The sequence below is a fragment of the Poecilia reticulata genome, linkage group LG1, assembly GCF_000633615.1.
Source record: "Poecilia reticulata strain Guanapo linkage group LG1, Guppy_female_1.0+MT, whole genome shotgun sequence".
NCBI classification, from domain to species: Eukaryota; Metazoa; Chordata; class Actinopteri; order Cyprinodontiformes; family Poeciliidae; genus Poecilia; species Poecilia reticulata.
This window is the reverse complement of record NC_024331.1, coordinates 33,665,727-33,677,261: the sequence shown is the minus strand read 5'-3', so window position 1 is coordinate 33,677,261 and position 11,535 is coordinate 33,665,727. Positions and strand designations below refer to the sequence as shown.

Genomic DNA, 11,535 nt, shown 5'->3' with positions numbered 1-11,535 from the left:
TGATCGAAGCTGATCGGAGCTGATTGGTGCTGAATGAAGCTGAGCCGTTGCACTGATTGAAGCCGATATTTTGTCATTCAGGAAATAAGCTGCAGGTCGCCCAGAAGCTCCTTGTCTTCATTAAAATCTACACAGCGCAGAGTGGAGTTACTGGACCGGCCCGGTTCAGAGGAGTGGAGCAGAACCCGGTTACATGAGCTTTACCATAAGTATGCTGGATTTACGGGTATGACAGATAGTCGGAACAGCGGCGCCACACTGTGACCCGGATCAGCTGGTTCTGATGGCCCACTGACGTCACTCACATCTCAGACAGGAAACAGGAAGTGGAGCGTAAACAGATTCCAGATCACATATATTTACACCAAATTAATCCACCATGATCAGATTCCTTTAAAAAGCATTAAATATATATACAGTATTTGTGTTGCATTAAAATGAACTCAGAGAAAAAAAAAACATGTTAGAGTCAAAATCAGGGCGAAGTGCTTCATCATCCTCTTCATCATCTGTCGAGCTCCGCCTGCAGGATCTCCCCCCAGGTCTCTGCGTCCAGCGGCGCCATTTTGCTGCCCAGCAGCTCGTCTGCAGAGCGCACGCCGCTGTAGCGGCCGGCTAGCCAAGCCGCCTTCACCCGGCTGCGGCTGTAGTTCCTCAGAAGGGTCACCTGGTGGGGAAGGAAGCACGTCACTTCCTGTCTGCAGACTGGCCGCCGTTCAAACAACCAGAGAGAAGGAAACAGGTAGAAGGAGGACAGGAAGCAGCAGAGCCTGGATCTGCTGCCACAACCAAACAGGAAGAGGCTCAGAGACCAAAACATGAGGCTCCACCAGGTTTAAACATCAAACTGGAGCTTCCTGTTCCACTGACAACGTTTCCATCCCATGACAAACATCCAGAAAGCAGCTGGAGGTCAAAACTTTACTGTAAATCTGACTTTTGCTTCATGTTTTACTAGTTACTCACCGCGGTGAGCTGTGCTAGCGGGAGCTAGCTGCACTAAGCCTAAAGCGCTAATCATAAACATCAGCTCCACCAACACTAAAGCGGTAGCCAACATGGTATTTAGCTAGGGCTGCTACCCGTCCTGTAAAATACGGAATCGTCCCGTATTGAGGCGATACGGGACGATTTGTTCCGTATTTCTATAAATGTCCGATAGACTCGCCCATCATCAGCACTAATAAAACAATAATGACTAAATAAAACAGGAAACATGAAGGTCAGCTAAATTGTCGTGGTGGGAGCTAAAGGCCCCCTGAACGCTTCGGACCGACGCTGTTGCCTAGAGACGGACACTACGCAGCCGCGGTGAGCTGCTATCAACCCGGGTCTTTTTCAAACCCTCAACCCGATTCTTCACCGTCCCTGGAACCAAAACCTCTTCTAAAGATACAGACGTGAGAAGGAAGACTGGAATCCCAGGCTGAACATGTCAGTGAGGACGAACACAGGCAGTTGGTCCTGGTGCTGCTGTATGAATGGATCAGGAGGAACCGCAGACCCGTTGGARCCTAAAGAACCAGAACTCAGCATCTCTTCATCCCTCAATCACCTCCTGAGGCTGATATGGTGCAGAACATTTAGCTATGATTCAGTTTCTCATTGTGCTTTCAGTCGACTAGATTGCTTTGATTATTTGATCATCAATTATTTGCTTATATAGTCGCATCAGCAGAAATAACAAGCAAAATGGCCATTTAAAGAACAAATCACAGGAACAGCAGACAGGTGACCTGGCAGGGGGCGGGGCTCAGCAGACAGGTGACCTGGCAGGGGGCGGGGCTCAGCAGACAGGTGACCTGGCAGGGGGTCCTCGTGGTGAACCAGCCTCCACACCCAACTCCTTTTTTGTATAAATTATTCTGGTAATATTATTTAAAATACCAGAATGTTCACATAACTTTTATACTTTGGTTTCTGACGACACATTGTGAATATTAAATCAGGTGTTATGATCAGTTACTCAGTACTTGAGCAGTTTACCAAATACTTTGTTACGCTTGTTTAATAAAACGTGTTTAAGGTGAGCTGCTCTGACTGGAGCAGGACTTTGGGATTGTCTAACCAACATGAACTATTGTTCTATGATCACTTTTTAAAGACAAAAACACAGAGATAGAATAATGTCTGTCACTGCAGGCGACGTCTTACTTTCATTTCTGAAAGGTGGCAACCCTATAATTAGCAGAAGCTAGTGCATTAGCATTAGCTTCAACCGTGTTGATCCACAGCAGAGTAAAGGTCTTCAGCTGCAGCGCATCACCAGGACAGGAAATGGAAATGCTGCCTAAACAGACTCTACCTACTTCAAAATAAGAGCGTGATGAATATCCACTGCTAAAAGCTCAGAGACGTCTTGACAGCTGATAACGAGCTTCAACATGGATGTCAAACTTTATTCAACTGAAAGTTTACTAAAGTAAATTAGTGGTTTAGTTTATCCAGAAAAGTTTAATTGGGGGAAATGCTAAATATTTAGCAAAAATGCTAAACAAAAAAGTAGCTCCACTACTAGCAGATTAGCAGAAGTGAGTATTGACGGGTAAATTAGCAGCAACACTCAGTAATGACGTTGGTTGGACTCAATTCAAACCAGAAATTTCATTACTGGCCCAAAAACAATGAAAACAATTCAGATTAACTGATTAGTTTATGTGCAAATCCATCTTTTTAAACATGTGCAGCTTCTGGAAATGCTTTCAAAAGATGTAAACTAATATCCACACACAAAGCATAATGAAAATAAAAAGCCAAACAAACAGAGACCTGGTGCAGAAGTGGCTCTGATCGGGTTCCTCTTCAAACCCGTGTCGTCAGCAGGGCTCTGTGCCCAGGGCAGCACAGACTCACCTTCCAGGAGAGGCCGTCGCTGCGGTCGCTGTCCACCTCCCGGCGACAGACGGCCCGGACCAGCATGCACTGCTGCCTCCACAGCTGCTCGCTGTCATCGATGATGGAGCGCCACAGTCTGCACGTCCTGGAGGCTCTGCACAGGCTCTCTGCGTCCAGCTCTCTGAAGATCCTCACGCTCATCTCCGTGGGAAGAGTCTCCGCAAAGTTCTGAGAGCCGCAAGCTTCCCGGGACGTCAGGCCGGCTCGTCGCTCACAGAGCAGAAACACTGGCCAAGGCCCTGCAGGCTCATGCTGCATAATACAGGGTGGACCACCTGAGACACACCTGGAGGGAGCTGCAGTCCTGGAGCAGAACCAGAACCAATGCTCAGGTCCAGAGAAGCGAGGAGAGAGAGATCTTCCTCCAAAGACGGGGAGCTTCCCTACGAAGTAAAGATGGTTTCATTTTCAGTAAAATAATCTGACAGGAAACAAAACCCAGAAATTACAAAGAAGGAAGAAACACAAACATTCATTTAAAGCTGTCAACAAATCTAAAAACAAGCAACTGCAACAAGTTCAGAAAATGTGCTTTTATTTTTTATTATTATAATGTTTGAAATTTCACCAAATTCTGATCAACACTGAAGAATCCTATTTTTTTGTTATATTTTAAAAATTGTATTATTTTATTTATTTTGGTAAACACCTGTACTGTCACTTTAAGAGCGTCTTATGACATCAGCGCTGCAGTACCCTCAGCTGGCGCTAGGCTGCCTGAGAAGAGGCAGGAAATTTTATTTGCTTTTGGTTAAGCTCACATTTTATGAAATATATAAAATAATTGTCAGTACATGCAGCTGTGAATAGTTATGGTTTAATACATCCAGAGGAGTATTGTTTTTGACAAGTTCAGGGCATTTTTCGTAAATGTTAGATGTCAGTTAGTCAGAGTTTCTCCATGAGCTCATCTGCTGCTTCTATTGGTGCAGGTCTCTGCCAGCAACCTGCATTAAACATCCACCAGTGGTCGACTCCCTCCTTCATCTGAACACAACGCAGAACACATCAAGGTTAACCGGCTGTGTAAGACTAGGTTACCGGTACAGAACACTAATAGAACACGCTGGTTACATGAGGAACAGACTGAACATCTGCAGTTTCACTATAATCTTAACATTTCTTTTCAAACCTAGTATGCCCATGATAAACAAATAAGTCAATATAAATATAAATAAACAAGTCAATACAAACAGATAAACTTGAAAAGGATAAAACCGGGGCCTGGGGGGTTCCAGTGAGCCCAGGGCCCCTCCGGACTTCAGATCGGCCCTGCAGGGAGTTTAACCCCCAGGAAGGATTGTCCCTGTCCTTTCCTTTCTCTGTGGACCAAAACGTCCCTGCAGACTATTAGAACCAGTTCGTTTTGTCATCGGTGGGTTTCTGAACACGCAGAAGACTTTGTTGTCCATCGCTGATAGAAAAGTTTACATTTTTCGGCCACATTTCTTCTATTCCCCGCAGAGCAGCAGCAGCTCCTCGGAAACTGTTTCAGGCTCTAAATCCCACATAAACTGCGACAATAATTATTAAACTTTCTATCATAAAAACATGTCGACCATTCATTTATTTAAAGAAGTGACTATTTTACCTGCACCATAGGAAGGCTTCGCAGCAGAGCTCTTTAAATGTCCCAACGGCTGTTTACGCTCAGATATGACGTCAGCACGTCATGAAGGTTTGGCGCATGCGTAAAAAGCACATCAGGCCGTTATTTATTTTTAAATTTCTTTCCTTTCTTTTTTAAAATAAATGATTAAGAGGGATTTTTACATAAGAAGATTTAGATGGTTTATTAATCATATATAATTTTGAAAATATTTTTTACTTTCATTTACCAATTTATATTTGATAATACAACAAGCAGCCCACCCATTAAAATTATAAACGCAGTAAAGTGAAAGCGGATATGCAGAATTAAACTGTCCATTGTGATGTAAAATGCTTTGAAATGGTTATTATATGGGAATATTTTGCAGTTAACCAATAAGATGTTAAAAGTCGATGTTTTCAGTTTATTTGTTCTCTCTACTGCGCATGCTCTTTTGGATCCCGGAAGTTTTGAATCTGAAAGTTGTCCCGTGAAGCTAAATTGTTTTCATTTTTGATTTTTTCAACTGTTTATTCTTATTCTTAGTTTCTTATTTAAACTAATTTCTTCCGATAAGTCCTCCAGAATCTGACCTTAAAACCTTCCGCTGTCTTCCGGCTGAGTGAGCAGGCAGCCGGGACCGCCGCTCTCTGTCCCGCCGGGAGCAGAGGCTCATGTCCGGCTTCGGCTTGGTCCCGGTGGACGGCGGGGATCTGGTCCAGCTGCCGCCGGGTGAGACGGTGCTGGGCCGGGGTCCCTTCCTCGGGGTGAGTCCTTCTGGGGGTTTCAAATGATTTTATCCTATTTCCGCACTTCTCAGTTTATCTGAAGAGGTTCAAAGGTCAGAATACTGAGAGGCAGCTTCGTATTGGACGACCGGACCAGGGGGACATCCTGTTTCTGGATATATTTGCTATGTGTATATAACATGGTTTTGGTACAGTATGATGTATACTATGCACTCGGAGACTGCTGTGTGTTTTCCAGTTACTGCTCTCACACGGTGAGACGTCGCCTCTGCCGGAGGAAATATTTTTAACGTTAAAGAGAGATCAAACTCGTTCTCTGCAGGTTTCTGTAGTCGATCCGTTTCTGTCTGTGTAGAGAAAACTTGAGACAGAAATCTTTGGAGCTAGCTTGAGATGGACTATTCCTGTTTCGGCACCAGATCAGTGACACCAGAGTTTCCCGACGCCACGGTCTGCTGGAGAACCTGGACGGACAGCTGCGACTCAAACCGGTGCGTTCAGGAACAGCTGGACTTCCTCACTTATCATTATCACCAGAGCTCAAATATTACTGTAAAAACTGAGCTGATACAAGCGTAAAGTTAGCACGCTCACCCCTCAGGTGGTATGGTTTCATAATTCCCATGGCCATTTTTCAAGATGGCTGCTGTTTGTGTCATCAACTAGAAGGAAGATGAGACACAGTTGTCCTAATAGTTAGCATTAGCGGTTTAGTGTTAGCTTCCCCTAATTTTTATTTTAGTTTCTGCTAATTTTTTAGTGTTTGGTGATATTTGATTGTATTCAATCATCTGCTGAAGAAAAGTTCCCCTTTAAACTTCCTCATTTCTTCATGTTTTTCTCAAAAGCAGCAGAATTTCTCTCGGAAATTCAGAAAAACATTTTATTCTAGTTAAGTCAGTTTGATGCCGTTTAGCTCTACGCGTCGTACTCAACAGTGGGCGCTATGGCACAGAGAAACTCATACATCACTTCCTCCCAGCAGACCCACATCAACCCGTGTTTCCTCCTGTTGTCCCCGAACGATGACCCCCGACCCCTGGAGAGGGGCTCCTGGCACCGGCTTCACCCCGGAGATCAGTTCTCTCTGCTGCCGGGTCGCTTCATCTACAGGGTGGCGGCCGGCGGCGCGGAGCGGAGCGCGCCCAGGTACCGGCCTCCCAGGCGTTGTCATGGCGATGACGGGGGTCATTACCAGGATGAGGTTAATTACGGAGCTTTGTTCTCATGTCCCGCTGAAGCACTAACTGCGTCTCAGTCTCTCTGCAGGAACAGTCAGAACTTTGAGGACGAAGAAGGAGCTCTTCCTCTTCCTGCCGGGTCCGATGCGGCGGCTCCTCTGGTGGTCAGACTGGGTCAGGAACAGACTTCCTGTGCAGACAGGAACCGGCACAGCAGCGATTTCAGGCAGGTCTGTGTCCTCAGAGGAGACACACCTCCATGGTCTGCATGTTCAGGATGAGGCTCCAGACACTCAAACGTCCAGATTAACTTCACATATTTACAAAAAAACACTGAAAATCATAAATCTGCAAGTAAAAAATTATATACTCGGCGATTAAAGGCCTAACTTTCTGCCTGGCGTTGAGCCAGACAAGAAGCAGCCAGAAGTCTGATCAGGATCCAGGTGGGAATGCCGGCTCCCGCTTCCTGTCCAGATCCGTCTGCTGCGTTCCCTCCTCCAGCCAAACACTAATCTGAGTTTATAATCTCTGAAAGCTTCTCACTTATTTCTGACACTTTTGGACTTTAAAAATTATAATTTCTTAGTTTACGTTTAATAAAATTCTGCTTGGAATCATGGAAATGATCATTTGATCTTGAAAAATCACAGTATTTTTCAACAATATGTGGGATTAATGAGATTTCTGTGTTTGGTTGATCTCTGTGTGGAACTCAACAGGAAGTAGTTTTTCTCTGACAGGAAGTCTTGACTCAACGTCTGGACGGCGTTCGGAGCAACGAGGCTCCGCCCCCTCCCAGGACGCGGGCCTTACCTGCCTGGATGATGGCGGCTGCCGCGGCTCCAGCCTCCAAAGGTAACACGGCAACTATCGTCATGGCAACGTCATGGCCACAGCTGCATGGATACAGGAGGGGCTGAGGTGGGAAGGAGCGTCATGTTTACATATCTTCAAGGAGATTAGAGATATGCAGCCCTTCCAAGGCCACACGGGGGAAGCCAATTCAGAAGCAGAGTGTCTCAGGTCGGGAAGATTATAATTTCAATCTTCCCTAAAGTCTCTCTGAAAGTCTCTAGTTTGGTCATGAGCCAAACTAGAAACCAGCAACTTCTCCAAGATCGGTTCCAACTCGTTAGTGAGTTTTAGAGTCCTCAGCTGGGCTGCGAGTCTCAGCAAGAATCGCATCCAACTTGTGTCTCTGTTCACTAGTTCGGCCAAGTCCATTTGCCGATGAGCCAGGAATCCAGATAAATCCAGGCTGTTTCCCTCTGGGTACGACCCCGCAGGACAGGAGGGCTCTCCTCCGCCCACTGACCTGGTCTGGGCAGAGGAGAGCCCAGACAGCGTCTCTCAATGCAATTTGACCGATTGCATTGAGAGACCGGTTGACCAGATGCATAATTTGTAGATTTGGATGATGTGCAAAGAAAGGCTCCAAAAATATGGAAAAAGACGGGAGAGAACAGAGCCAGCAGGGCAGGAATGGGCAGGGAGGGAGCAGAGGGAACAGAGGGAACAGAGGGAACAGAGGGAACAGAGGGAGCAGTGGGAACAGTGTCCTCCTTCACAGCATTCATTAGTTGATCAGACTTAATGAGAATATAAATTAGTCATAATTTAAATATTAGCTGCTTGTTTTCATGTATTTAGTGGTTTTCTGCAGGCCAGACACTCACTGGCTGTTTGTTCATCCAGGCGTGAAGAGAAGTAAACCTGCTGCCACTCAGGCCCCGCCCACTCACTCCTCCCCACCTGAGGGGGCGGAACTCCGCGAGGAAGAGGCAGAGAGGCCGAGGAAGAAGAGTCGGGCGATGAGCAGCGAGGAAGAAATCCTCCCAACACAAACAGTCAGTAGAGCTGCTGATGAAAACTTCAGGAAATATCTGAACATTTCCACAATACTAAGGAATTATATTAGCTGTAAAAGTTGTTAGATGATCCAAAAACATTTAAATGGGAAAAGTTTTCCAGAAAATGAAACAATGATCCTGAAACCATGAAGCTTCAGGTCCGAACGGAGGAGAAAACGGCTCCGACGTTTCCAGGCTGACTTCACACGTCATCCGAGAGACGCCACAATATTCCCTGAAGTCGTATAATAAAAAATGATTATATTCTGAAATTAAAGGATTTTAATCTAATTCTGAAAACATTATAATGGCAGAAATTTGTAACAGTAATTTCCATAAGACCTGAAGCGGTAAATTAAGTTCAGTTCTGCTCAAAGTGTGATGTTTTCCAGCAGCCGGTCCTTTCAGAAGCAGGTCCGCTCAGCCAGACAACGTCTGTAACACTTCCTGTTTCTAGACCAATCAGAATGAGAGAATGTATTGGGGCAGCCAATCAGAGGTGAATGTTTTCAAAATGGCCGTTTGGAGACGCAGGTCGGCCAAAATGTCCCGACTTTTCAGTTGGACATTAAAATCAGTCGGTGAGTCAAAATGATTTTCACAAACTGGTTTTATGTCCTTCAGTTTCTGTAATATTGGGATTATTGAGATTATGAGATTATGACCGAAAAGGAGCCAGAGAGGGACGAGTGTCTGGGACACGAGGGACAAGACTGTCCGTCCCTCTGAGACTGAAGCGGCCGTGCTCTGATTTCAGGATGACCTCTGGGATGAGTCGACCTCCAGAGGTCAGATTGGACCCAGCAGGTCAGAGGTCAGCTGTCCACCGTCACAGAGCGCAGCAGCTGAGAAATCGCAGCAGGAGGAGAAGAAGACCCGGCCTGGAGTCAGGACCGCTTGTCCCTACGGGAAGGACTGCTACAGGTAGCGCCCCCTGCTGGGAGGCGGGGAATCAGCTGGAGACCAGCCGGCCCTCAGCATCTGCTGTTTGCTTCTGCAGGAAGAACCCGCTTCACTTCCAGGAGAGCAGTCACCCTGGAGACGCCGACTACGAGGAGGAGGAGGAGGAGCGACCCGAGTGTCCGTACGGCGCCGCCTGCTACAGGTCAGACGGGTTCAGATAAACTACAGACCCCATAAACTACAGTAATGAGTAGTTATAAACCAGTGAAGCCAAACCTGGAGGGTCTGACCTCTTGACCTTCTCGGTGAGAGACGATGTAACGATTCATTGGCACCAAGTTAAAGAAACAAATTATTTTAATCTCCACATTTTTCCGTTATCCTTTACATTTCCCTTCCTGATTGGCTCGTTATGTTGTAGCAGATACTTTAATCCGTTTGTTCTTCATGAATCTGCTCAGCTGTGATGTCATAAAACCTTCTGTGATGTCATAACCCTTCTGTGATGTCACAAACCTTCTGTGATGTCATAAACCTTCTGTGATGTCACAAACCTTCTGTGATGTCATAAAACCTTCTATGATGTCATAAAACCTTCTGTGATGTCACAAACCTTCTGTGATGTCATAAAACCTTCTCTGATGTCATAAAACCTTCTGTGATGTCATAAACCTTATGTGATGTCACAAACATATGATGTCACAAACATTCTGTGATGTCATAAAACCTTCTGTGATGTCATAAAATCTTCTGTGATGTCACGGCTGAAACTCTCTGCTTCCAGGAAGAATCCTGTCCACCGGAAGCAGTTCAGACACACAGAGCGACCCGGTGAGTCTGGCTTTAGTTACGGGTTTTTCTGGCCACAGCTAACAAAGCGGTTCGGTTCTGAGCGGGTTGGACAGCCTGGCGGACGGTTTGCCAGTGAGGTTCTGGGAAGGAAGTGAAGATGAAGAGCAGCTAACCCTAACCCTCTCAGCTGGAAAACGTTTCTGGTCTTAAAACATTTGCAGAGATCCGATCGGTTCTGAAACCCAGACTCCTCTCTGCAGCCCCCCGCCCCGCCGCCACGAGGCCCCCCGACGACCCCGATGACGACAGCTTCATCAGTGACGACTCGGACGACGACTCGGACTACGAGCCGCAGGACGACCTGCAGCGGGAGGCGAAGGCCTCCCAGAGGAAGAGGAGGAGGTAGAGGAGGAAGATCGGGTCACATGACCCGTCCGGCTGAAACTCTGATCAACAGCCTGACAACAGGAAACGCTAAAGGAGGAGGACTTTCAAATTAAAAGCTTTAGGTGTGGCGCCGGCAGCAGCTGGAACCAGAAAAGGGAAATAATATTTTTACTTATTAATGTTTCTGCTTTTTTTTCTGATGCTTTTAATGTGAAAATATCAGGAAATGTCAAACGAGAATCAATTTCTTATTTTCAAACGGTTTTTTTTTATGAAAAAGCTAATGGATGAGCTTTTAATTTGAAAGGACATTTATTTCAAGAAGCAGCTGAAGCTGTGACAAAATAATCACAATTTAGTTTAACCTGATTTTTATTGTGGAAGGTCAGAGTTGAACAAAATAAACGTTTTCTGACTTCTTTTAGCCTAATTTATTTTATTTCACAGTAAGAGTCTGGAATGATCTGATTGGCTTTTAATGTGAAAAATATAACGGTTGGATGAAAACCCGTAAACTGGACTTCTGTCATTTTAGTTTTTATCCTAATTAAATCTGGATTGGATTCATTTTTATTTCTTTAAGCTCTTAAAATGTTTTAAGTCAAATTAAAAACTTTCTTCCGGCGTCTTGTTGGAAGTTAAGCATAAATAACGTTTTAACCGGGCCGCTATCAGAACCGGGACCAGAGCTGAACTGTTCCTCCGCTGCTGGCAGGGCGTGAGGAGCGGCCCAGTTAAAGCCCGTGTTGTTGTATGGGAGAATTTGCTGGTATAGTTAAAGAGCACATATGTTAATGTTGAAAGACGACTCTGCTCGCTTACTAAACATGGAACGGCCTTAGTTGCCTGGCAACCTCTCAGCCAATAGAATGAAAGTGTTGTACGGGGTGCGTTTGTTTCCTTCTAGCAGGTGAGCCTGTGTGGCTACTATAGATTGTAGCAACATGCGCCACCTGCTGGATGTAGGGAGAAACAGCAACGTCAGCTTTCTGCTGATGATGATGTAGTACACTAAACATCCACCAGCAGAGCTACTGGTCGCTAACAGATACTGATTGCTAACAGCCAGCGATTGCTAACAGCTTCTGGTCGCTAACAGCTACTGGTCGCTAACAGCTACTGGTTGCTAACAGCTGCTGACTGCTAACAGCTACTGGTTGCCAACAGCTACTGGTTGCTAACAG

The 11,535-nt window shown here is 45.7% G+C and overlaps 2 protein-coding genes across 6 annotated transcripts; one reads left to right on the top strand and one right to left on the bottom strand.

The window, feature by feature from the left end:
• Positions 1–338: 338 nt before the first annotated feature.
• Positions 339–4,554, bottom strand: fbxo48 (F-box protein 48). The gene is made up of 3 exons (XM_008421407.1): positions 4,487–4,554; positions 2,854–3,278; positions 339–667 (listed from the first exon to the last, which is right to left on the bottom strand). The coding sequence occupies exons 2-3, from the start codon at positions 3,151–3,153 to the stop codon at positions 506–508; spliced, it is 462 nt and encodes a 153-aa protein (XP_008419629.1). The 5' UTR covers positions 3,154–3,278; positions 4,487–4,554; the 3' UTR covers positions 339–505.
• Positions 4,555–4,778: 224 nt separating this feature from the next.
• aplf (aprataxin and PNKP like factor) lies at positions 4,779–10,775 on the top strand. Of its 5 annotated transcripts, none has more exons than XM_017306111.1 (10): positions 4,783–5,253; positions 5,655–5,726; positions 6,221–6,384; positions 6,505–6,646; positions 7,160–7,274; positions 8,115–8,266; positions 9,027–9,193; positions 9,270–9,374; positions 9,957–10,003; positions 10,186–10,775. In XM_017306111.1, the coding sequence occupies exons 1-10, from the start codon at positions 5,161–5,163 to the stop codon at positions 10,368–10,370; spliced, it is 1,242 nt and encodes a 413-aa protein (XP_017161600.1). In that variant the 5' UTR covers positions 4,783–5,160; the 3' UTR covers positions 10,371–10,775. The 5 variants fall into 5 exon arrangements, with proteins under 5 accessions (XP_017161573.1, XP_017161554.1, XP_017161562.1 ...); XM_017306131.1 differs by having other exon boundaries at positions 4,784–5,253; positions 10,225–10,775; XM_017306065.1 differs by having other exon boundaries at positions 4,780–5,253; positions 6,221–6,646.
• The last annotated feature ends 760 nt before the right edge of the window (positions 10,776–11,535 follow it).